The sequence below is a fragment of the Grampus griseus genome, assembly GCF_964374135.1.
Source record: "Grampus griseus genome assembly, chromosome: 1".
Classification (NCBI taxonomy): domain Eukaryota; kingdom Metazoa; phylum Chordata; class Mammalia; order Artiodactyla; family Delphinidae; genus Grampus; species Grampus griseus.
The window spans coordinates 46,450,952-46,475,433 of record NC_139017.1 but is presented as its reverse complement, the minus strand read 5'-3'; the positions used below and the strand labels follow the sequence as shown (position 1 = coordinate 46,475,433).

The 24,482-nt window shown below is 37.2% G+C and overlaps 1 protein-coding gene across 4 annotated transcripts in view; it reads left to right on the top strand.

Moving 5' to 3' along the window:
• The window catches only part of LOC309830183 (C4b-binding protein alpha chain-like), a 41,851-nt gene that overhangs the window by 15,610 nt on the left and 1,759 nt on the right, over positions 1 to 24,482 (top strand). For 3 of the 4 annotated variants that reach the window (XM_082666579.1, XM_082666580.1, XM_082666578.1), the window contains exons 5-10: positions 7,924 to 8,009; positions 8,181 to 8,375; positions 15,593 to 15,775; positions 17,407 to 17,607; positions 18,709 to 18,897; positions 23,935 to 24,108. In XM_082666579.1, coding sequence (XP_082522705.1) covers positions 7,924 to 8,009; positions 8,181 to 8,375; positions 15,593 to 15,775; positions 17,407 to 17,607; positions 18,709 to 18,897; positions 23,935 to 24,108 — 1,028 coding nt within the window. The remainder of the gene's footprint in view (positions 1 to 7,923; positions 8,010 to 8,180; positions 8,376 to 15,592; positions 15,776 to 17,406; positions 17,608 to 18,708; positions 18,898 to 23,934; positions 24,109 to 24,482) is intronic. The other variant, XM_082666581.1, reaches the window with a different exon arrangement.

Genomic DNA, 24,482 nt, shown 5'->3' with positions numbered 1-24,482 from the left:
TTAACTTAATTTTAGGAGAATAAATTTTTTTTTTTTTTTGCAGTACACGGGCCTTACACTCTTGTGGCCTCTCCCATTGCGGAGCACAGGCTCTGGACGCGCAGGCTCAGCAGCCATGGCTCACACGCCCAGCCGCTCCGCGGCATGTGGGATCTTCCCAGACCGGGGCACGAACTCGTGTCCGCTGCATCGGCAGGCGGACTCCCAGCCACTGCGCCACCAGGGAAGCCCGATTTTTTTTTTTTTTTTTTTTTTTAATGTTGAGTCTCCCTAGACAAGAATATGTTACTGTAGGGAAGGGAAAACTTTCCCTTTGCCCTCTTAGGGTCTCTGGCTAGGCTTGAGAATTAAATTAACATAGATTAATAGGAGAAAAGTATATCAATCTTACTTTTACGTACATGGGAGCCTTCACAGGAAAATGAAGAACCTCAAAGTGGTTAGGCCTAAGTGCTTCTATATTAAATTGGTGAAAGAATAGTAGTTGTGGAAAAGTATCAAAATATATAGGGAGGCTAAAGGGAGATAAGCATTATTTTTAACAAGGCCTTCAGTACAGATTTCTCTGTGAAATCAATACTCCATCTCTGGTGACAAAAATGTTCTTTCCTCCTGGTATAGAAAAGGCATCTTTCACTTGGGAGTTTGATCTGCTTTCAGGAAGAAAAGGGGAGGTCAGGAACCTCTTCTTGCATCTGCTGATTTTCAGGTGTCTTTAGCTGAAAATAATCCTGATGCCAAAGTGGCCTATTTTGGGGTGGCATGTTCTGCCCCATTCATTTTCGTGTTTTTCTCTTGTTTCTTCAGGAATGTTTCAACATTATCTTAACATAGATTTTGCATTTCTTGAAGTGTTTAAACCTAGGCATTTTATTTTTGCTATTTTAAATTGGGTCTTTTCGTCCATTAAATATTCTAACATTTTATATATATATATATATATATATATATATATATATATATATATACACTATTGATTTCTGCATGTTAACTTTCTGAATTCTTTTATTATTTATAATAGTCTTACAGTTGAATTCTCTTGGGATTACCCAGTTTGCAATCATATCCTCTGCAAATAGTGATTATTTTACCTCTTACTTTCCATTTTTTATGGTTCTTTTATTTTAATTTATTTTTCTTGTCTATTTATATCAGTTAGTTATATTAGTCAGGACTCATTCAGAGAAATATAAATAATATTATATCTGTTTCATATATAAATGTATATAAAAAAACCAACCAGTGAGGGTTAGGGTTAGGGTTATATATACATAAATATAAAATAAGGGATTTACTACAGGAATCTGACTTGATACAGTACTGGCAGCTGGTGAAACAGTGTAGAGGAGGCTGTTTCTTCTATGTTTGCTAACGTGGCCTGAGGTCCGCAGGGCAGGCAGTCAAAAAGGGAAGGTGAATGTGAAGTGGGAGATGCAAAACCAAAATGGGACCCACATGGTTGAGTGGAGTATAGACTGGAAGTCACAGTATGGATTAGAGTACACCCATGAGTATTGACTGGGGTTCACATTGTTCTTTCACTGCCTCTTAGCCTTCCGCTTCAAAGATGGGTATGTCTTGTAGAAGCTGTTGCCCTTCCCCACAGTGCTAATGTACTTGGATCAGGAGTTGGAGTACATGAAGGAGGACATCCTCCAGGAGCTGGGTTTGCTGTAGTCCTGGCTGTGCCCAATGCCAACAAGGTGATAGCACAGAGAAGCAACAATATGTGTGAACTGCAGTCATGTCTTGTGCTCTGCTCTGATCTTTCAAGCATATACAGAACTTGGGTATTAATTCACTTCCATCGTCTCTTATGGACAACACTAACTTGGCGCTATGCATGGAAGAAAATTCTGGAAAAAGTAATTTCTGCTTAGTTAAGTTGACATAATTTGAATCTACCAGGGTCCATCCCTTGTCAAATTTGGTATTTATACACACTTGTTTTAACCATACTTAGCTTAACTTCCAGATAAAAGCAATGGCAAAATTATGCTTCCAACTTACATAATGCAACTATACCTCATAAAACTGAAAACATGCTAACTCTCTCCCCCAAAGACGATCCTCTTTAAGCAAAGTCATACCTCCCCTTTGATATCCTGTAATTTAAATACTGAGATATAAGCTAAACTACTATTAACGCATCTTGTTTAGATGTTAGAGGAATGAAAAAATAAAGAGAAAAAATTTAATTTAGACCAAATCTATTCATATGAAAATAAGAAAGAAATGTTTATAACTATTATGGTTCTTATTTCTGCAACTGGTCATGTGGTTGTAGTTAGTATTTATAACTACCTGCTTCTATTACTCATTCCATATCCACTTTACCCTCAGTAACCACTTCATCTGATCGTGGTTCCTTGCGTAATGGGATCACCTGAACTTTTTTTTTTTTCGGTACGCGGGCCTCTCACTGCTGTGGCCTCTCCCGTTGCGGAGCACAGGCTCCGGACGTGCAGGCTCAGCGGCCATGGCTCACGGGCCCAGCCGCTCCGCGGCATGTGGGATCTTCCCGGACCGGGGCACGAACCCGTGTCCCCTGCATCGGCAGGCGGACCCTCAACCACTGCGCCACCAGGGAAGCCCTGAACTTTTATTCTTGAAGGGTCTGGGCCATTAGCAGTCCTGCCTGTATTGGGTTGTTATAGTTTTCATTGACTTTAATTAGAGGGCATGAAAATAGTACAAAAAGGTGCCCAGGAAATCTCCCTGCATTCCAGACGTATACATCATCACCATTGTTGCTTTTAAGCAACCCAATTTCCCATGGCTAATCAGGATTAATCACCTCAGTCAGGAAAGTAACACCCTTCTTTGTCTGTTTATTCATTTGCTTGAGGAACCAGACTTGAGACCCAAATTCAAGTTTAATTTGCCAGATAAAATACAGGATTCCTGGTTTAATTCTAGTGCAAGTATGTCCCATGCAATACTTGGGGCATGCTTATATTAAAAAATGTTTATTGTTTACCTGAAATTCATGTTTAACTAGGCATCCTGGTTATTTATTTGCTAAATTGAGCAACCTTAGTTTAATGGAACTTTTGCTGTTTTAAATGGTAGAAGCATTCCTCCATTGGTTACTAAGACTTCTGGACTAACAGAGAATATTACTTGTATTATTTCTACTTTTTAGAATTTGTTAAGGTTTCTACGTTTTAGAATATTATGTACTTCATAATATATAATCAATTTTAATTGATATTCCATAGGCACTTGAAATGAAGTTACATTGTTTACTCTTAGTATACAGACTTTGATATATACATAACAGGTATAATTTATTTATTAGCTCTTTTGAATCTTTAATTATGCTTTCCTTTATGTATCTCAAGCTTAAAGATAAGAATTAAAGTAAATTAATTTCATAATTATTTAATATCACAAAAAGTCTTGATAAATAATAGCATACTTTTCTTATGTCCCATGTATTTTCCCGTTGCGGAGCACAGGCTCCGGACGCGCAGGCTCAGCGGCCATGGCCCACAGGCCCAGCCGCTCCGTGGCACGTGGGATCTTCCCGGACCGGGGCACGAACCTGTGTCCCCTGCATCGACAGGCGGACTCTCAACCACTGCGCCACCAGGGAAGCCCCGACCCATGTATTTTTTTTGTTAAAATTGCTACTACATTTTTTGGTACATAAATATTTATAGCTCTTCACTGCAAATCAAAATCTTTAACACCATAATATGCCCGTTTTGTGTAATTTAAGGATCTTGATTCTGATGTCCAGTTCATAGGATATTAAAACCAGTATCCCTTATTTTCTTTTTGTTTGCATTTGCTTTATATAACTTTGCCCCTCCTTTTGTTTTTAACCTATCTGAGGTACTTTTAGATTTGTCTCCGGTATACAACATAGAGTCGAATTTTGTTGCAACTAAAAGGTCTTTTTCTTTCAAAAGGAGACAAGTCCAATTACATTTATTGATATTAGTGATACTTATAGGTTTAATTTTCTCATATTATTTCATATTTTGTACTATATGTATATATGTGCAGTTATATATATATTTAGGAGAGTTCAAATTTTGATTCTAGTGGTTACCTGTATATAATTATTATATACCTTTATATAATTATATATACCTTTAAATACCTTCTTTATTTCTGTTTTTATTTTTAAACTTGTTCCTTGTTATAAGTTACAGTAAACTTATCTTGTACTCTCTCCTTCCCTCCCCACCCCTCTGTCTTTTCTACCAGTAAATTTATGTCATTTGTATTATCTTAGTGTTTGCTTTGTATTCAACATTAATGTTAAGTACTTATATATGTCTATAGCTTGATTTTACTTCCAGCTCTTACAGATGAGGCAATCAATGAGTTTGGTTTTTTTCCACTCTGTCCCTCATCTCCTTTTCTTTTTTTTTTTTTTTACAATTATCCATTTTATTTATAGGCATTTACTTATTAAGGAAAGATACTAAAGAGCACTAGACCAACTGTGAAATCACTTAGAAAGTTCTATGAGAGCAGAAACCATATGGACTATTTCCATTTCATCCTACCACCACTATACGCCCCCCAACTCAGGACCTGTGGCTTAAAGATTTTTTTTTTGCATACAGAGGTTATTCTAAACATAGTGATTGCAGACTGCAACAACAAGGCTGTAACTCTAGACTCTTACTCCATGAATACATCATGGCTTTTTGTTCTCAAGATATATTACCAAGATGAAATGGCCTAAATTGTTTATATATTACAATTAAACCCAACAATCACTTTGCATTGAGAAAGCCAAGTAATTTTATATTAAATAGTAAATAGGCTTAAAATGACCTTTGGGATTGGAAGGGCTCAAACTGACAAAATTGAAAGTTACAGCCTATCTTAGTGTCCCATAATCTCTTAGGATTATTCAAAAGCAATGCTTAAGTATACATAGTAAGGGAAATAAACAATTATAGAGAAAGAAGAGAAAAAATGAGTGTGGTTAAAAGTTATCCTACATTAAAAGAATTTTAATATCCTGCATTTCATGCATCTGTAATGAAACCACAATTTTGTAGGTGTTTCATTCTTTTAAGATGAAAAGGTTTTTAATATATATTTGGACAAGGAATGATATCTATATCCATGTATCTATATATCTATATCTCATATAGATATATGTGCTGGTTTTTAAATGAGTAAAGATAAGCTATATTGACATAGTGAAGAATGTGCCAGTTTTGGCAATACAGAAGGACTGAATAGAAAAAGCATTTAAATTTAAATCAGTAAACTACACTTCTGGTTCTAACACAAACTGTGTAATCCTAAACAGATCAAACTAACTCTTTGTAGGTCCTTTTCTTCTCTGTGTTTCCCACTCAGAGAAGTTCCTTTAGCATTTGTTGTAGAGATGGCTTGGTGGTGCTGAATTCTCTTAGCTTTTGCTTGTCTGTAAAGCTTTTGATTTCTCCATTGAATCTGAATGAGATCCTTGCTGGTAGAGTAATCTTGGTTGTAGGTTCTTCCCTTTCATCACTTTAAGTATATCATGTCACTTCCTTCTGGCTTGTAGAGTTTCTTTTGAGAAATCAGCTGTTAAACTTATGGGAGTTCCCTTGTATTTTATTTGTCATTTTTCCCTTGCTGCTTTCAATAATTTTTCTTTGTCTTTAATTTTTGCCAATTTGATTACTATGTGTCTCAGCGTGTTTCTCCTTGGGTTTATCCTGAATGGGACTTGCTGTGCTTCCCAGATTGGGTGGCTATTTCCTTTTCCATGTTAGGGAAGTTTTCGACTATAATCTCTTCAAATATTTTCTTGGGTCCTTTCTCTCTCTCTTCTCCTTCTGGGACCCCTATAATGTGCATGTTGTTGTGTTTAATGTTGTCCCAGAGGTCTCTTAGGCTGTCTTCATTTCTTTTCATTCTGTTTTCTTTATTCCGTTCCGCAGCAGTGAATTCCAACATTCTGTCTTCCAGGTCACATATCCATTCTTCTGCCTCAGTTATTCTGCTATTGATTCCTTCTAGTGTAGTTTTCATTTCAGGAATTGTATTGTTCATCTCTGTTTGTTTGTTCTTTAATTCTTCTAGGTCTTTGTTAAACATTTCTTGCATCTTCTTGATCTTTGCCTCCATTGTTTTTCTGAGGTCCTGGATCATCTTCACTATCATTATTCTGAACTCTCTTTCTGGAAGGTTGCCTATCTCCACTTCATTTAGTTGTTTTTCTGGGGTTTTATCTTGTTTCTTCATCTGGTACATAGTCCTCTGCCTTTTCATCTTGTCTATCTTTCTGTGAATGTGGTTTTTGTTCCGCAGGCTGCAGGATTGTAGTTCTTCTTGCTTCTGCTGTCTGTCCTCTGGTGGATCTCCTATTTTTGTTAATTATATCATCTCAGCTTGTCAGAGCACATAACATTTATATTTCATTCAGTCACTCTTAACCACACCTTTTTGTCTTAGATCTGCGTGCTCAGTACTCACTATCAGTTGTTTTTTGTTTTTGTTTTTGCTAGTTTCTCCTGTAATCTCTGGGTTGGCTATAGTTTGTCCTCTGGTGATTTCCAAGGAAAAGTCTCTGAGTGAAAATTACTGTTGAATTATTGCAGTTTTAAATACTGTCTGAGGCTTTGCTATTTAAAAGATAATGTGGCTGGATATAAAGTCCTTGGCTCATACTTTCTTTTCTTGAATATCTTATAGATATTGCTGTGTCTGTTTTTCTGGAGGATGTTGCTTTAGAGAACTCTGGGTTTTTTACTCTTATATGTGACTTAGCCTTTGCTTGGCTGTCCAAAGATATTCTGTACCTTTTAAATCTAGTAATCCTACTCTTAGTTGTTTTGATATGGACAATTTGGTTCAATTTTTCATTGCTATATGATGTACACTTTTAAAATGTAGATTAAAATATTACTTTATTTCTGTAACATTTACCAGAAATATATCTAAAGATAGCTATTTTGTTCTGTTTTGTGTTCCTTCTTCAGGTTGTCCAATTAAGTATATGTTGATTCTTCTATGCTTGTCATCTATATCTAACATTTTTTCTCCACTTTTTGGATATTTTTGTTTCATTTTGTTTGATTTTCTCATGTTTCCCTTACTGTGTATGGTTTCCAAGAGGGAAAGTGAGAAGATTCAGAACTAACATCCTGTTGGAACACCAAAGTGTTCCTATTGGAATAACCAAAAACAACACTTTTCACTTGATTTCCTGGCTAGGTTAGAAAAATTACATTTTTAAGAAATTTCAAGATAAAGAAATGCTTAATTCTTATTGTAGTTTACCTTATTAAAATTACTATTAAATTATCATTAAAAAGTTATTAGTAAATAAATTTCAGGACCTCTTAGATTGCTGAAGGTAACATTTGTATTAGTGTTCAGTCACATTATAGGTTTATTCCTTGATAATAGTACAATTTGAAATTGTACTAATGATGCTTTTTTTTTTTTTCTGTTACCGTAACTCATATGGGGTAATAAAACAAACTGAAGAAAGCTTAGGACTTGTCAAGTGCCATAGAAATGGGGGGTCATGAAGTGGGAGTTAATGGTGTATGAGAGAGGGCAAGCATCTGGACGTCAGGAGGTGACAAAGCAGAGGACAAGAGAGTTTGGCGCCAGTTATCTGGCTGGTACACTCATCCAAAGAAAATTGCAGAACACACTCAAATGAGTCTTTTACTCTACATTGTCCTGCTTGAGCTCTGAATGAACTCCATGCCTGATATCTAGTCAGCGTCCAATAATAGATTACAGAATAAAAGAACAAGTGAACACACACATCTCATTGCAGTGATAACATTTTACAAAATGGAGTTCTCAATAGGAAATGTTACCTGAAAAAACATTATTTCTTCATTTTTAATATTGAGTAATAAATCCATTTGTTCAGACTCGTTTATTCAACTTAATTTATAGTAGGAATAATTCCATTAAAATCTTTGATCCTATCTTACTCAGGTATATCTTAATTGGCTCAGCCACTAGTTTTTGTGAGATCCAAGATAAAGGAGTTGGCTGGAGTGATCCTCTCCCCAGTTGCGAAAGTAAGTAAAGACTTTTTTTGACTTGCCTCTAAACCTAAACCATGTTACGTAATAAAACTCCTGTGCATCTTTGCTGCTTCTTATACCCTTCATTAGAATTTGCATCATGAATGTTAGATTTGTAAGGATGCTTTCCCTAATTATTTCTTCCTCTTCACTCACTCATCTCAGTTGTCAAGTGTGAGCCTCCTCCAGCCATCAGCAATGGGAAGCACAATGGTGGAGATGAAGACATCTACACTTATGGCTCTTCTGTCACCTACAGCTGTGACCCTGACTTCTCAATGTTAGGCACAGCCTCCATTTCTTGCAGACTGGAAAATAAGACAATAGGTGTCTGGAATCCAAGCCCTCCTATTTGTAAAAGTAAGTCATAATGATGAATTTTGGTTTGAATTTTTTGTTTAAAAGAAAAAGGAAGGTAAATGTATTGGGGGAAGTGAAATGATTCAAAGACAAACTAATTATTGCAATGATGCAGTATTTTTTTGGTAAACTGATGCTTATGCATGAAGTACCAGTATGTGGTAATAAATAACACTGATATCTCATTGGCTTTGTGAAGTAAAAGGTTTTTTTTTAATTAAAGTATCAATATAATTGACTCACAATATTATATTAGTTTCAGGTATACTACACGGTGATTTGATATTCTTATACAGTACAAAATGATCACCACAAATCTGGTTACCATCTATCACCTTACACTATTACAATATTATTGACTATATTCTTTATGCTGTATGTTACATCTTGAGATGTATTTATTTTATAGCTGAAAGTTTGTACCCCTTAATTCCCTTCATCTATTTTGCTCTGCACCCCCTTCCCCCCTGCCACTTCCCTTCCTTGTGGTGACCAACAATTTGTTCTCTGTATCTATGAGTTTGTTTCTGTTTTATGTTTGTTTGTTTTGTTTTAGATTCCACACATAATTGAAGTCATGTATTTGTCTTTCTCTGCCTGACATTTCACTTAGCGTAATACCCTCTAATTCCATCCATGTTATTGCAAATGGCAAGATTTTATTCTTTTTTTATGGCATATATATATATATATATATATATATATATATATATATATATATATATGGCACATCTTCTTCATCCATACATCTATTGATGGACATTGTGGTTGCTTCCATATCTTGGCTATTGTAAATAATGCTTCAATGAACATTGGGGTCACATATATCTTTTCAAATTAGTGTTTTTGTTTTCTCCAGTTAAATAGTAAGGAATGGAATTCCTGGATTGTATGGTAGTCCTATTTTTAATTTTTTGAGGACACTCCATACTGTTTTCCATAGTGACTATACCAATTTACATTCCCATCAATGGTGCACAAGTGTTCTTTCTTTATCCGCATCCTTGTCAACGGTTTTTATTTCTTGTCTTTTTGATAATAGCCATTCTGACACATGTGAGGTGGTATCTCATTGTGGTTTTGATTTGCATTTCCCTGGTGATTAGTGATGTTGAACATCTTTTAATGTGCCTGTTGGCTATCTGTATGTCTTTTTTGAAAAAAATGTCTATTCAGGTCCTCTGTCCATTTTTTAATCAGATTTTTTATATTGATTTGTATGAGTTCTTTATGGATTTTAGACATTAGTCCTTATTAGATATATCATTTTCAAATATCTTCTCCCATTCAGTAGGTTGCTTTTTTGTTTTGCTGTTGGTTTCATTTGCTGTGTGAAAGCTTTTTGGTTTGATGCAGTCCCATTTTTTTTTTTTTTTTTTTTTTGCTTTTGTTGCCCATGCCTGAGGAGACAGATCCAACTAAAAAAATACTGATAAGACTAATGTTAAAGAGGTCACTGACTATGTTTTCTTCTAGGAGTTTATAGTTTCAGGTCTTACATTTAAATATTTAATCGATTTTGAAGTTATTTTTGTATATGGTGTAAGAAAGTGGTCTAGTTTCATTCTTTTGCATGTAGCTGTCCAGTTTTCCCAACACTATTTACTGAAGAGTCTGTCTTTTCCCCACTGTATGCTCTTGCCTCCTTTATCCTAGAAAAATTGACCACATAAGCGTTTATTTCTGGGCTCTCTGTTTTGTTCCATTGATCTGTCTGTTTTTGTTCCAGGACCATACTGTTTTGATTACTAAAGTTTTACAGTATAGTTTCAAATCAGTGAGCATGATAACTCTTGCTTTGTTCTTCTTTATCAAGATTGCTTTGGCTATTTGAGGTCTTTTGTAGTTCCATACAGATTTTAGGATTACTTGTTCTAGTTCTGTGATAAATGCCATGGGTATTTTGATAGGGATTGATAAATCTGTAGATTGCTTTGGGTAGTATGGACATTTTAACAATATTAATTCTTCCAATCTATGAACACATTATATGTTTCCATTTTCTGGTGTCATCTTCAATATATTTTATCAACGTTTTGTAGTTTTCAGTGTACAGGACTTTCACTTCCTTGTTTAAATTTATTCCTAGATATTTTATTCATTTTGATGCAGTTGTAAATGGGATTGTTTTCTTATTTCTCTTTCTGATAGTCTGCTATTAGTGTATAGAAATTAAACAAATTTCTGTATATTAAATTTGTATCCTGCAACTTTAATGAATGCATCTCTTAATTCTAATAGTTTTTTTTTTGTGGAGTCTTTAGGTTTTCTATATATAGTATCATGGCACTGGCAAATAGTGACAGTTACTCCTTCCCTTCCAATTTGGATTCCTTTTATTTCTTTTCTTGTCTGATTGCTGTGGCTAGGACTTCCAATACTATGGTTAATAAAAGTAGTGAGGGGGGCATCCTTGTCTTATTCTTGATCTTTGAGAAAAAGCTTTCATCTTTTAATGACTGATTTTGATATTAGCTATGGGTTTGTCATAAATGGCCTGTGATATCAGTTGTAACTTCTCTTTTACTTTTGAGTTTGTTTGAGCCATCTCTCTTCTTTTTCATTGCTTTTTCCTATATTTTTTAGTCATTATTTTATTTACTTTCACTGTGATTTTTATTATTTCATTTCTCCTACTAATTTTAGGGTTTTTTTTTTTCTATTTCTTTTGGGTCTTTTAGGTGTAAAATTTGATCGTTTATTTCAGATTATTCTTGTTTCTTGATGTAGACCTATATTGCTGTGAACTTCCCTCTTATAACTGCTTTTGCTGCAACCCATAGATTTTGGAAAATTGTGTTTCCATTTTTATTTCTCTCAATGTATTTTTTGATTTTCTTTTTGATTTCTTCATTGACCGATTGGTTGTTTAGTATCAGGTTGTTTAGCCTCCACATGTTTATATTTTTCCATTTTTCTTCTTATAATTGATTTCCAATTTCATATCATTGTGTTTGGAAAAGAGAACTCAATCTTCTTAAATTTATAGAAACTTGTATTGTGGCCTAATATGTGATCTCTTCTGGAGAATGTTCTATATGCACTTGAGAATGTGTATTCTGCAGTTTTTAGATAGAATGTTTTGTATATATCTATTAAAACTATCTGATCTAATATGTCATTTAAGGTCAATATTTCCTTATTAATGTTCTGTCTTGATGATCTATCCATTGATGCAAGGCCATACTACCCTTTGCCAGATGTTACTTGCCCATTTATATAGGCATTTGAGAGAGACAATTGGACTTGTTCCTTTAGAAAGCCCTAACATTATTTGATTCCATGCATATATGCAGTGTATAGTCTATGCATATACGCACACTATTATTGCATTACTATCAGTTTCTCCCTTTGTGTTTGTGAACATTTGTTTAATATATTGTATTTAGGTGTTTCTATGTTGGGTGCATTGATATCTATAAATGTTATATCCTCTTCTTAGATTGACCCTTTATTATTAAGTAATGTCCTTCTTTGTCTTTTGTTATAGTATTTGTTTTAAAGTCTCTTTGGTCTGATATGAGTATTGCTATCCCAGCTTTCCTGTTGTTTTCATTTGCATAGAGTATCTTTTTCCATCCCTTCACCTTCAGTCTGTGTATGTTTAGCTCTAGAATGAGTCTCTTTTAGGCAGTATATAAAAGGGTCTTTAAAATTTTTTTTATCCTTTCAGCCACCTATGTCTTTTAATTGGTCCATTTAGTCCATTTACATTTAAAGTGATTATTGATATGAATGTACTTGCTGCTATTTTGTTAATTGTTTTCTGTTTTGTTTTGGTTTTTTATAGTAGTTCTTTTTTGTTCCTTTCTTCTTCTCTTCGTCTTTTCCCTTGTGGTTTGATGATTTTCTCTAGTGTTATGTGTTATGATTTTCTCTAGTGTTATATGTTATGATTTTCTCTAGTGTTATGTGTTAAACTGATATATATCTTTTTATTTTAAATTGATAGTCACTTAAGTTCAAATGAATTCTAAGAGCACTATATTGTTTCTGCCCCCCCATTCTACATTTTTCACATTAGAGTTTACAACTTTTTATTTTGTTTATCCCTTAAACTACTTATTATAGTTATAGTTGATTTTGCTACTTTTGTCTTTTACCTTTTATACTACTATTTTAAGTGGCAGATCCACTGCCTTTACTATATATTTGCCTTTACCAGTGAGATTTTTTTCTTTCATATATTTTCTTTTCTTTTTTTTTTTTTTTTTTTTGGTGGTACACGGGCCTCTCACTGTTGTGGCCTCTTCCATTGCGGAGCACAGGCTCCAGATGCACAGGCTCAGCAGCCATGGCTCAGGGGCCCAGCCGCTCCACAGCATGTGGGATCTTCCTGGACCGGGGCACGGACCCATGTCCCCTGCATCAGCAGGCGGACTCTCAACCACTGCGCCACCAGGGAAACCCCATATATTTTCTTATTTCTAGTTGTGGCCTTTTCTTTTCTGCTTACAAAAGACCCTTTAACATTTCTTGTAAGGCTGGTTTAGTGGTGATGAACTCCTCTCGTTTTTGCTTGTCTGTAAAACTCTTTATCTCTCCTTCAATTGTGAACGATTCCCTTGCTGGGTAAAGTATTCTTGGTTGTAAGTTTTTTTCCTTTCAGCACTTTAAATACATCTTGCCACTCCCTTCTGGCCTGCAGAATTTCTGCTGAAAAATTATCTGGTAGACTTATAAGGGGTTCTCTTGTACATGACAAGTTGTTTTTCTTTTGCTGTCTTTAAAATTCTCTATCTTTAACTTTTTTCTTTTTTTTTTTTTTTTTTGTGGTATGCGGGCCTCCCACTGCTGTGGCCTCTCCTGTTGCGGAGCACAGGCTCCGGACGCTCAGGCCCAGCGACCATGGCTCACAGACCTAGCCACTCCGCAGCACATGGGATCTTCCTGGACCAGGGCATGAACCCGTGTCCCCCACATCGGCAGGCGGACTCTCAACCACTGCACCACCAGGGAAGCCCACTTTTGTCATTTAAATTATGATAATGTCTTGGTGTGGATCTCTTTTCATTTATCTTGCTTGGGGTTCTCTGTACTTCCTGGACCTGGATATCTGTTTCCTTCCCCGGGTTAGAGAAATTTTTAGCCACTATTTCTTCAAACAAATTTTCTTCCCCTTTATCTTCTCTATTCTCCATTAATGAAAACGTTAGTTTCCTTGATGTTGCACTAGATGCATCTTAAACTAGCCTCATTAATTTTTTTTTTCTTTTTGCTGTTCTGATTGGGTGATTTCTACTATTCTGTCTTTCAGATCACTTATCCATTCTTCTGTACCACCTAACCTGCTATTGATTCCTTCTAGTGTATTTTATTTTATTTATTGTATTCTTCAGCTCTAACTGGTTCTTTTTTATATTTTCTAACTCTGTGTTATTAAAGTTCTCTCTGTGTTCCTTCACTCTTCTCCTGAGTTCAGTGAGCATCTTTATAATCATTATTTTTTACTCTTTATCAGGTAAATTACTTATCTCTATTTCATTAGGGTTTTTAAAAATAGGGTTTTATTTTATTCTTTCACTGGAAACATATTCCTCTGTCTCTTCATTTTATTTGACTTTCCATGTTTGTGTCTATGAATTAGGCAAAACAGAATGAGCATGGGCTGGGGGATCCTGGCACTCACTGCATTGGGTCTGCCTTTATGGTACAGTTGGAGCTGGAATGGGTGCATGTGGGAGGGGGTCCCAGGGTGCTCTGCCCAAGAACCACCCTGGGGGGATGGCTGGAGCTGGAATGGGTATGGGCTTGGGGTAAGTGTGTCCCAGCAGCAAAGTAAAAGTTGATTCTCATTCATATTGAGTTTACTGCCTGTCCAGGAAACTCTCTAGGGCAGCTATAATTTAGGTGTTAGTTTAGCAACCATCTCAGCAATCCAGATTGCTTCAATCTTATGATATCAAAATGTGCTTTCACAATCTCTTTAGTAGAGGAAGAGAGAAAATCAAATTGTCCCCTGGCTTTAAGAGCTTTTTTCCTGGAAATGACCACATATCACTTTGCATTTCAGCCTTTTGTCCAAAACTAGTAATGTGTAGATGCTACTCATCCTAAGGGAACTGAGGAATATCACCTTTTGTCTGTGCAGGAAGAAGAACTGGAAATACTGTTTAGCACTTTTCATGTCAACCACATATACCTACAGAGCAAGCAAAACCTATTAAACACCGGAAGTTCAACAGGACAAAGCAAACAGTAATTGAGCAAGAAGAAATATTGTGGCATTGCTAGTTTGCTAATCTAAGGCATCTTCCTTTGCTACTAAGCACCCACACAATATCACTTACTATTCTGACTCAGCACAGGACACAATCAAATTGGGGATAAACAAGCATGATACTGCAAACCGTTTAAAATGCCTGAAGAACTCTCATGAGTTCAGAATGAAGGTGAAGGGCAGGCACTGAAAGGCTTTAACCAAAATGTGCTGAATGTTAGAAAGATAACTCTGGCTGCAGAATGGAATTTGCAGTGGGACAAAACTTAACCCATAGGTACCTGTTGCAACTATCTTGCTAAGTAGTGAAGCTCCTTCAACTGTTGCCATGGCAGTGGGCCTGGAGAGAAATTGAGGAATCCTAGAGGAATTAAAGTGGCAGGACTGAAAGGACTTGATGACTGACTGCTGTGGGGTAGGAGGCAGGGGCAATTTGTTCTTTGCTTATGATGGTACAGCTCTCTGATGCCCTGGCTACCTCTGCATCATGACTATCACATCATTACCACTGACCACTGGCCCACCATCAAACTCATCCAGGAGAGCAGGTCATTATAGGAAGAGGTTTTGAGGACCTCAAGATATGTCTTTTTTCCTGGATTATATATGGCTAGTTTTTCTTGGGAAAGTGAAGAAGTTAGTGTTATCCACAATCATCTCACAATAGAACCTACATGATGGGATCTCATTTTACTGAGGCTTTTAAAAGTTGAAAAAAGGGCTTCCCTGGTGGTGCAGTGGTTGAGAGTCCACCTGCCGATGCAGGGGACACGGGTTCGTGCCCCGGTCCGGGAAGATCCCACATGCCGCGGAGCGGCTGGGCCCGTGAGCCATGGCCGCTGAGCCTGCGCATCTGGAGCCTGTGCTCCGCAACGGGAGAGGCCACAACAGTGAGAAGCCCGTGTACCGCAAAAAAAAAAAACACAAAAAAGTTGAAAAAAAAAGCATATATATAAATATATATATAACCCATTTGTCTTTTCTTTTGAGTTTTTAGAAATCACTTGTTCTCAGCCAGTGGTTAAAGGTGGAAAAATAATCTCTGGATTTGGACCCATCTATACTTATAAACAGACTATTGTATTTGACTGCAATAAAGGTTATCGTCTCAAGGGCAACAAATTAATCCATTGTGGAGCTGATAACAGCTGGCATCCTCCTCCTCCCATTTGTGAACTCAGTAAGTATGGGCCATGAAAGAGTTTCAATGTCTGGCATCTAAAGATATCCAGAAATATTGATGGGGACATATTTATATGCCTAAGCCCATTTGAATCACAGTAAAAATTTAAATTTAGATCAATCCCTCAGTTTTTTTCTTGTTGGAAAAAAGAATGATTACACTACACTGTGCAAGGTCATATAACATCACAAAAGGCTGCCACACGCAGTTGTGCACACTACAACCCTAAAGAGAGATGTAGCATTGTAGACATTGTGGATTAGTATGTGTATTTCAATAATTTTCTTGCAGTTGATAGAAAATTGCTTTGTTGTAGCAAAAATCATTATATTATGGTGATTGTTTTAAAAGATATATAGTAAAGTGTCCTGAGGGAAAAATGCCTTTTTCTAACTTGCACAAAATTATTGTATGGACTAACTATGATTCTGATACTCTGAAATTATAAACTCATGTGGATCACTAAAAATTATCTTTTTTTAAAATTAATTTTTATTGGAGTACAGTTGCTTTACAGTATTGTGTTAGTTTCTACTGTACAGAAAAATGAATCAGCCATACATGTATATATATCCTCTCCCTTTTGGACTTCCCTTCCATTCAGGTCACCACAGTGCATTAAGTAGAGTTCCCTGTTAAAAATTATCTTAATGGTAACAATGGTAACTTGGTGCTAGTCTAAGTACATAACAAGAATTAATTCAATGAATTCTGTCCAGAATTGTGGGCACTGTTATTATCCTCATTTTAAGGATGAGAAATCCATTCACAGAGGTTATTTGACATGTCCAGAACAGGCAAATCCATTGAGAGAGAAAGAATTTTAGTGGTTTCCAGGGCCTGGGAGGAGGCAAGACTAGGAGGTGACTCCTAACGAGTACAGAGTTTCTTTTTGGGTTGACAAAAATATCCTAAAATTGGATAGGGGTGATGGTTGCACAACTCTGTGGATATAGTAAAAACCATTGGATAATGTATTTAAAATGTTATGTTATGTGACTTGTGTCTTAATAAAACTTAAAAAAGACCCTTACCCTTGAAGATAAAAATAAAATAAACATCCAACTTGACAGATGTTTCTATTACATTTCCATACTGTGAACCAGTAGCAGCAGCAAAGAGTGAAGAGGAAAAGATAAAAGGTTTAGGCTCAGAAGTCACTTTGTGCATGGTTTGTTCTTGCCAAACCTTTAAATGATAAAGTTTCTGGTGTCATCTGGATAAGGGGAATGACTCTTGTTTATTTTCTCCTATCAGCCAGGAAACAAAAGAGTTAGATTTATTTGTCTGCAACATTTCTCCAGTCATATCCACCTAGCAAGCCCAATGCTTCAATTCAGATACCAAACTTTCTGAAGTAAAATGAAGAGGAAGAAGAATTCATATTTTGAATAGTTGGCACGACACACAGAAACCACTTGTTAGTGCCCTTAGTAAGAACCTCTCTGGTGCCTTGCACATTTGGGTACATGTCCATGTGTGTTTTCTGGTGTGACTGATTCATCAGCTATGGCAGGCTGGTTCCTGGCTGAATGAGCACATGACACCCTTTGATAGGACAGGCTCATTGATCACTGTTGCATCCCTAGTAAGAGTGTCCTTTTCCCTTGTTCTTCTTTTATGGGCAGATGGCTGTGCTGGCTTACCAAACATCCCCCATGCCACCTGGGGAAGATATGGCTACCAGAACCCAACAGAAGAGGAAGTGTATGATATTGGGACTGAACTGAGGTACTCCTGCTTTCCTGGCTATAAACCCAAGGCAGATGGGCCCACGACTGTGACTTGTCAGAGAAATTTGGAGTGGACCCCATACATACAATGTGAGGGTGAGTTTCTTTTTTTAAAATTTTTTTGTATATTAAATATTCAGTATGTGATAGGATTTTCCATCTTAAATGAATATAATTTGTTTCCTCAAGATAAATTTAGAATTATACTAATTGAACACAATAGTGAACAATTATTGCCAGAAGGGACCATAAATGTTTTGGAGCTTGAGGAGCTGAGAAATTATAATCTTATCCTGGTTCAGAATCAAATGAGACAAAACACAGAAGTCAAATGTTATGAAGATTAAGTATGAGCTTCATTACTGGTAAAGGTACAATGGAGAATACAGCTCCACCACCGCCCAAGTCGGACCTCCATCACAGCCCTTTCCTCCCCAGTGTAGACTTTGGGGTGCTCGACAGAAGGAAAGTCTGTGAAACAGTCATGAACTCAAGCAGCTGCAAGGTGACTTGTGTCTCATGTCTCTTGAGCCATGAGACTGTGGGCTGAAAGACCTGCCTCTAGAAGACAGACTCTGACCCCTGACCCAGTGCTTTTGCCTCAGTAGGATAGAAAGGAGACTCTCTCTAGTCTCACTTGGGAGTAAGTGAGGGGCTGAAAGATATATGGATGCAATTTTATGGGCCTCAATGGAATTGACAACATGCATTCTTCCACACATCTATCAGACTCTTGCCATTTTAGAGGTAAAGACACTGAGGCCCAGAATACAGAGAACTTTATTCTGTAGATTGGAATTTGAAAAATATGTGAAATGCACAAATAATGAAAAATGGTAACCCACTTATTGAAAGATTGGTCATTTCACATTAGGACTTAAAGTTCCATTGCAGTCGTTCAGACTCATTTTGGGGAAATAGAATGAAAGATTTTAACAATATCACTGAATTAAAATATATTTAGTAAAAGTTATTGCCACCACTTAAATAACAAAGTATTGGAAACAACTGAATTGGAAACAAATGAGTTGGAGTGCTTTAGCAAATCAGGGCCAGGGAGAGCAGACTCAAATTGCCTCTGCTTTCCCAATCTCTCTTCAGTGGTGAGATCTTCTAAAGGTAGAAATTAGACTTTTAGCCATAGGGTCCTCCTCATGGTGATTTTACTAACCATTAGCATTCTTTTATATTTTTTAGAGGCTTGTTGCCCAGTAGTAGAACTGAACAATGGCAGAATCACTCCACTGAGAAAAAGCGACATTGACAATAGCTGTACCTATTTCTATAGAGATCAGGTTTCATATACATGTCATGAGAAATATACATATCGTGCTACATGCACAGCAGATGGCACATGGAGTCCCAAAACACCAGAATGTTACCCAGGTAAGAGCTTATGGAAGCATGTTATTTTAGAAGTTTTTCACATCAAAATGATGGAGATTGTTATTTTTTAATTAAAGTGTAGTTGATGTACAATATTATGTAAGTTTCAGGCATACAGCATAGTGATTCACAATGTTGGAAGGTTATGTTCCACTTATAAAAATTGGCTATATTCCCTGTGTTGTACTATATATCCTTGTAGCTTATTTATTTTATACATAGTAGTTTGTACCTTTTAATCCCCTACCCCTATCTTGCCCCTCCTAGCTTCCTTCACCCCACTAGTTTGTTCTCTATATCTGTGAATCTGTTTGTTTTGTTATATTCATTCATTTTATTTTTTAGATTCCACATATAAGTGATAACATAGAGTATTTGTCTTTCTCTGTTTGATTTATTTCACTAAGCATACTACTCTCCAGGTCCATCCAGGTTGTTGCAAATGGCAAAACCTCATTCTTTTTTATGCCTGAGTAATATTCATATATATATATATATATATATATATATATATATATATATATATAACATAGATATAGATACACATCTTTTTCCATTCATCTGTTGGTTGACACTTAGGTTGCTTTCATATGTTGGCTACTGTAAATAATGCTGGTATGAACATTCAAAATGATGGAGATTATTAAGGGAAGTTTTCAAATTAGGTAAAAGAGACATGGGTTGGTTGGCCCTGAGGACACGGTAAGCCCTCACCTGGAGCCCCTGAGAAACTGGTCTCTAGGGGAATCAGCCCAGGATGCTTTTTTGTGTCAAGCATAGGGGTTCCAAGATGGTTGAGTCTGTGAGGGTCAAATACAACAGTCCCCAAGGCAAGGTCATATTCAAGTGTGGAGCAGAAAGTTTTCATTCTTTCAGTCTCTCTGTAAAATGAAAAAACCTCAGTAAATTTGCCTCTAGCCTTGGGAACAGAGTTACAGTTTGGATGTGAAACCACTGCTACAGCCCAACTTAGAGAAGACTGTTGACAAACAAGTTGGAATGGTTCCAATAGCCTACCTTGCAAAACACCTCAAATTTGCAGAATTTCCTTTGTAAAAACAAGGGAGGTGTCAGAGCTTTCCTTTTAGATCAACAGCTTCAAATTCTTAGCATGGAAAATTCAGAGAAGACAGAAGTGGTTCTCCTTGCTTGTGGTTTTTTAATCCTATAATCAACACGCACCTCGGGTTGTTTGAGCTGGCCAAGGACTGCATGAACGGAAGAGGAAAATTAGAATTGTCAAAGGCATAATTTCTCCTATTGGTGATACATGTAAGAAGAAAAGACTCGTCTCTACCCATCACTGAGTTATGCCAGAACTTGCCACTAAGAACTCAAAATGGGTGAAAGGTGATACATGGAAAAGTCTTCAGAAGTATTGGATAGACTGCTAAAGTGCTAAGACACCATCAAGAGACCCTGGCGGCTAGTAGCTGTGATCAACAGGACTCACCTATGCTGGAAAGGCCTGGATGGAAGAGGAAGTGGACTGAACAAAGACAAGATTTTAGTAAAAAAAAAAAAAATCTGCTAAGTGAATGAAAGGATAGAAAATCAGATCTTAGAGACGAATGTCATTCTTCCCATCGCTTTTTGGAGGTTAAGAGTTGGAGTAGTACTAAAGAACAATCTAGAAGCAGGTGAAATTATCAAATTTAAGTTTGATTTCTTCTCTTGGAAATCTACTCTTAGTTTATCTGAAGTGTGTGTGAACTGCAGAAAGGCTCCAATGCTAGAATCTCTTATTCTGCATTTTTACCTAGAAGTTCCTATACCCTGATCAGCTGTGAGTATGTTGATCTCGGAACCCACTGGTTGAAGCATGTGGGCACCCTCCCAGGAAACCTGGTATTATTGTGCTGTTTATGGATCAACAACTTGAACATAGAACAAACTGCTTGGCTTTTGTCCCAGTGTCAAGGATGCTGCTAATACCACAGCATAATAGGGTTTTGGATATCCTTAAGGACAGACTCCCTCTTTGGATAATGGAAATTAGAACAATGAACTTCACAGGGTGATAAATATTCGTAACTGTTGTGACTTCCATTGAGAAAGAGGAAGTATGACATTGTTTATTCCCTACCATGCCTTTTTCATAATTTGCTTTTATAATGTAAATTTAGAATTTAGGAAATGTGTAAAGCTGGTGTTTTGTTTGATGCTGATGTTTTTTATGTGTGGTACTTTTTAACCGTTAACATTGTTTGTATAATTTGAATGCAACAAATGAACTTGCAGTGAAAGTCCTTTACTACAGCCTCATTCAGTTGGAAAAATGAAATCAAAACAAAGAAAAAAAAAACCCCACATTAGGTAAAAAAGTTCGTATACCCTGAATGATTTTAAGAGTGAATAAGTTTGTTAAAAAATACTGCCCCCTCAGTCCAACTTTCTCTTTTCCCCCACTGTTTGTTCCCATTCTTTTGAACTTCCTGGATTCCTTCTTTTTTCTGAATCAATGAAAAGAGCCCACATCTAAAAGATAAGCTAGACAGTTCAATTATTACCTTTTATTTCTTGGTATTTATTCTTTTTTCTTCTCTTCCTTCTAGTCCATATGGCTTCACCTGCAGTATAAAACCTGCCCACATCTAGTGAACCTGCCTTTCTGAGCTTACTTCTTTTCTTCCTTCTCTATCTTCCATATTCTGGAACATCATCATGCCATCTACTTCTTGCTTATTCAGTAGAACTAACATGATGCCATTGATGTTCTGTATCAATATGATATTCTGTGGATGTCCACATGGTCATGATATCTCCAGACTCTATTATGACAGGGACTGGTGAGTTATCATAGCCAAGGTCTTAAAATGCAGATATTTGATCTTGAACCTTCCATGTGTATGCAAACTGTTTGTGACCTTCTTTTCTGATAGGGATGGAAAAGAAGGCCTCTGCTGAATCAGTGGCCTCACTTACTCGAAGACATATTAATCTGCTCTAGCAAAGATACCACATCTGGTACAGTGGCTGCAATAGGGGCTAAAATGCTGTTGGGTTTTCAGTAGCCTACTGGAATTCTCCAGAATCCTAATTTTTGTAGTAGACACACTGGTGAAGTACATGGGGATATGATGACCCCTCCTGCATCTTTAGTTCTTTAAGAGTGGCACAAATTTCTCCTTCTCCCCTACCCTTCAGTACATGATATTTTAAAAAAACTTACCTTCTTTGCCTCCAGGGGGAGGGTATAGGTAGTATCAATGTCTTGTACTTGGCCTTCTTGGATAAGACAGCTCTAACCCCATAGGCCAAGGACCAATGTGGAGGTTGTACCAATGACCCATTTTGTCTATCCCGTTTATACTTTCAAAGATAATGGGGCTTCCCTGGTGGTGCAGTGGTTGAGAGTCCGCCTGCTGATGCAGGGGACACAGGTTCATGCCTCGGTCTGGGAGGATCCCACATGCCACGGAGCGGCTAGGCCCGTGAGCCATGGCTGCTGAGCCTGCACGTCCGGAGCCTGTGCTCTGCAACGGGAGAGGCCACAACAGTGAGAGGCCTGTGTACCACAAAAAAAAAAAAAAAAAAAAAAAGATAATGGAAAAGGCCACCAAATGGCTTAATAGGGGGGCCATGATGGTTCCAGGTATCCATGTCAACTCAAGCTCTATGTTCAATAATCCTTGGATTACTGTGCACCTCTCACCTGTGCACAGTTACCTATGTAAATAGACATAGGTTCTCTTAGAAGACTGGGGCACTCATTACTGTGTATACTTCCCAAGGTGTTGTAGTATCTTTACTTCTGGAAACTGTCTTTTTTCTTTAGTCGATGATCTCCAGACCTGACAACTGGCACAGGTCCAGAAACTGAACAAAGGATTATAACTTTTTATTGGACCAAATGCCAACAGCCTCCTGATCATCCATCCTTAATTTCTTTCGATGGTACAAGTTGAGTCGTATCTGGTTGGCTGCTCATCTGTTTTCACCCTTATGAATGCCATGTTCTATTAACCGTATTCCTAACTCTCAGGCACCTCTGGTTGTCTCTCTAACTGGCCACTCATTATGATGATTACATTTACTTAGCTTCTGAAGCATATAAGCACCTCTCAGACTGCGATTGCTAAGAGTGAAATTTGTTCTTTAATGTTCTTCGCATCATCAGCTCTGGCCTTTGATATGGGTGCTCTTCTTGTTAGGATATTCCTTCTGACCTTGGTACCTGTATCCTCCAGGCTTTCCCAGGGACCATAATCATTTGGTGGGGTTTCCAGCATGTGTGTGGTACATCCACTCCAGCATGCTCTCTTCTCTGAGTCACTTAATCTCTCTTTCTACCACGTGCCATGGCAACTCCAGCATTTGAATCTCATTGTCAGCATCATGTTTTCTATGCCTCAAGGAGGCATCTGAGGATAGTACTTGTAGATACTATAGCCTGTCAGTTTAATATTGTACCTGACTTTCCTGGTGCCCTGTTCTATTTAAATTTCTCATGCACTGTTTGTGGAACCTGACAGTGTTCCCTTTCAGAGAGGTACCCAGCACCATGCCACATCTATTATTCCAACCTGCAATCCACCTTTTTTATTCTTTCTATGAGCTCTTTTCTAAAATATTTTAGAAGACAGTAAGTATATTCTTGGGGGGTTGGATGGACAGGCTTGATTGGGAGCAATGAGTCAGAGATTGTGGATTTATTTCGCATCTTTACAGTCTCTCCCAGATGTACATCTCTGCATTTAGCCTGAAATCAGTGGAGTGTACCACTAGTACAATGAGACTTTGGACTGAATTCAGCCTTCATGCCAAAATGGTTCCTAAATAGTGTCAAGTTTAGTGAATTGTCAATAAAATGAAACAAATCTTAAGTGCTTGTCATTCCATTGGAGCCTTTCTAAGGTTCCCCAGCCTCACGCCTACAGAAGGGCAGCATAGGTCCTGGGTTTGGCTAAGTGAGCAGATGGGCAGAGAAGATAGAAGGACAGAAGGAAGCCTCCTACAAACCACACAGATTCTGGGAAGTGTTCATATAAGCATTCGACACTCTGACCCTCTTTGATTTTTATGTCTCGCTTCAAGATTGCAATTCTCCTCCTGTCATTGCCCATGGACATCATAAACTAGGCAGTTCATTATTTCCATTTGGAAATGTTGAGGCTACATACAGATGTGATGAAGGGTACAACTTGGTTGGAAAGAACATACTCTCCTGCTCTTCTTCAGGCTGGTCATCTGAAGCCCCTCAATGTAAAGGTAACTCCAGCTCTCTCTTCAGCTTTGTGTGTGAGGGAACTATCCTGAAAGGCTTGAGAGCACAGTTTCTTCTCTGCCAGAGGCAGCAAAAAAATATTTGATTTATTTAAAATACTTACTATATTCTGACAGTACCCGAAGCAAAAAGTACAGAGGGCACAACAGAAACATTAATCTCTCCTACTTCTTTCTCCCAGGTGCAAAATTCAGCCTCTGTGAGGCAGCCCCTATTCTTTGTTTCTTGTATACTTCCAGAAATATTCTACAGTTGGTACATCTTATCTGAGTGTAGTTGTGGCCCATAGCAAAATTGTCATGGAATGTTGGTCTAGCATGAATGTCGACTCCCATGGGATAATTGCAAGCGTCGTGGT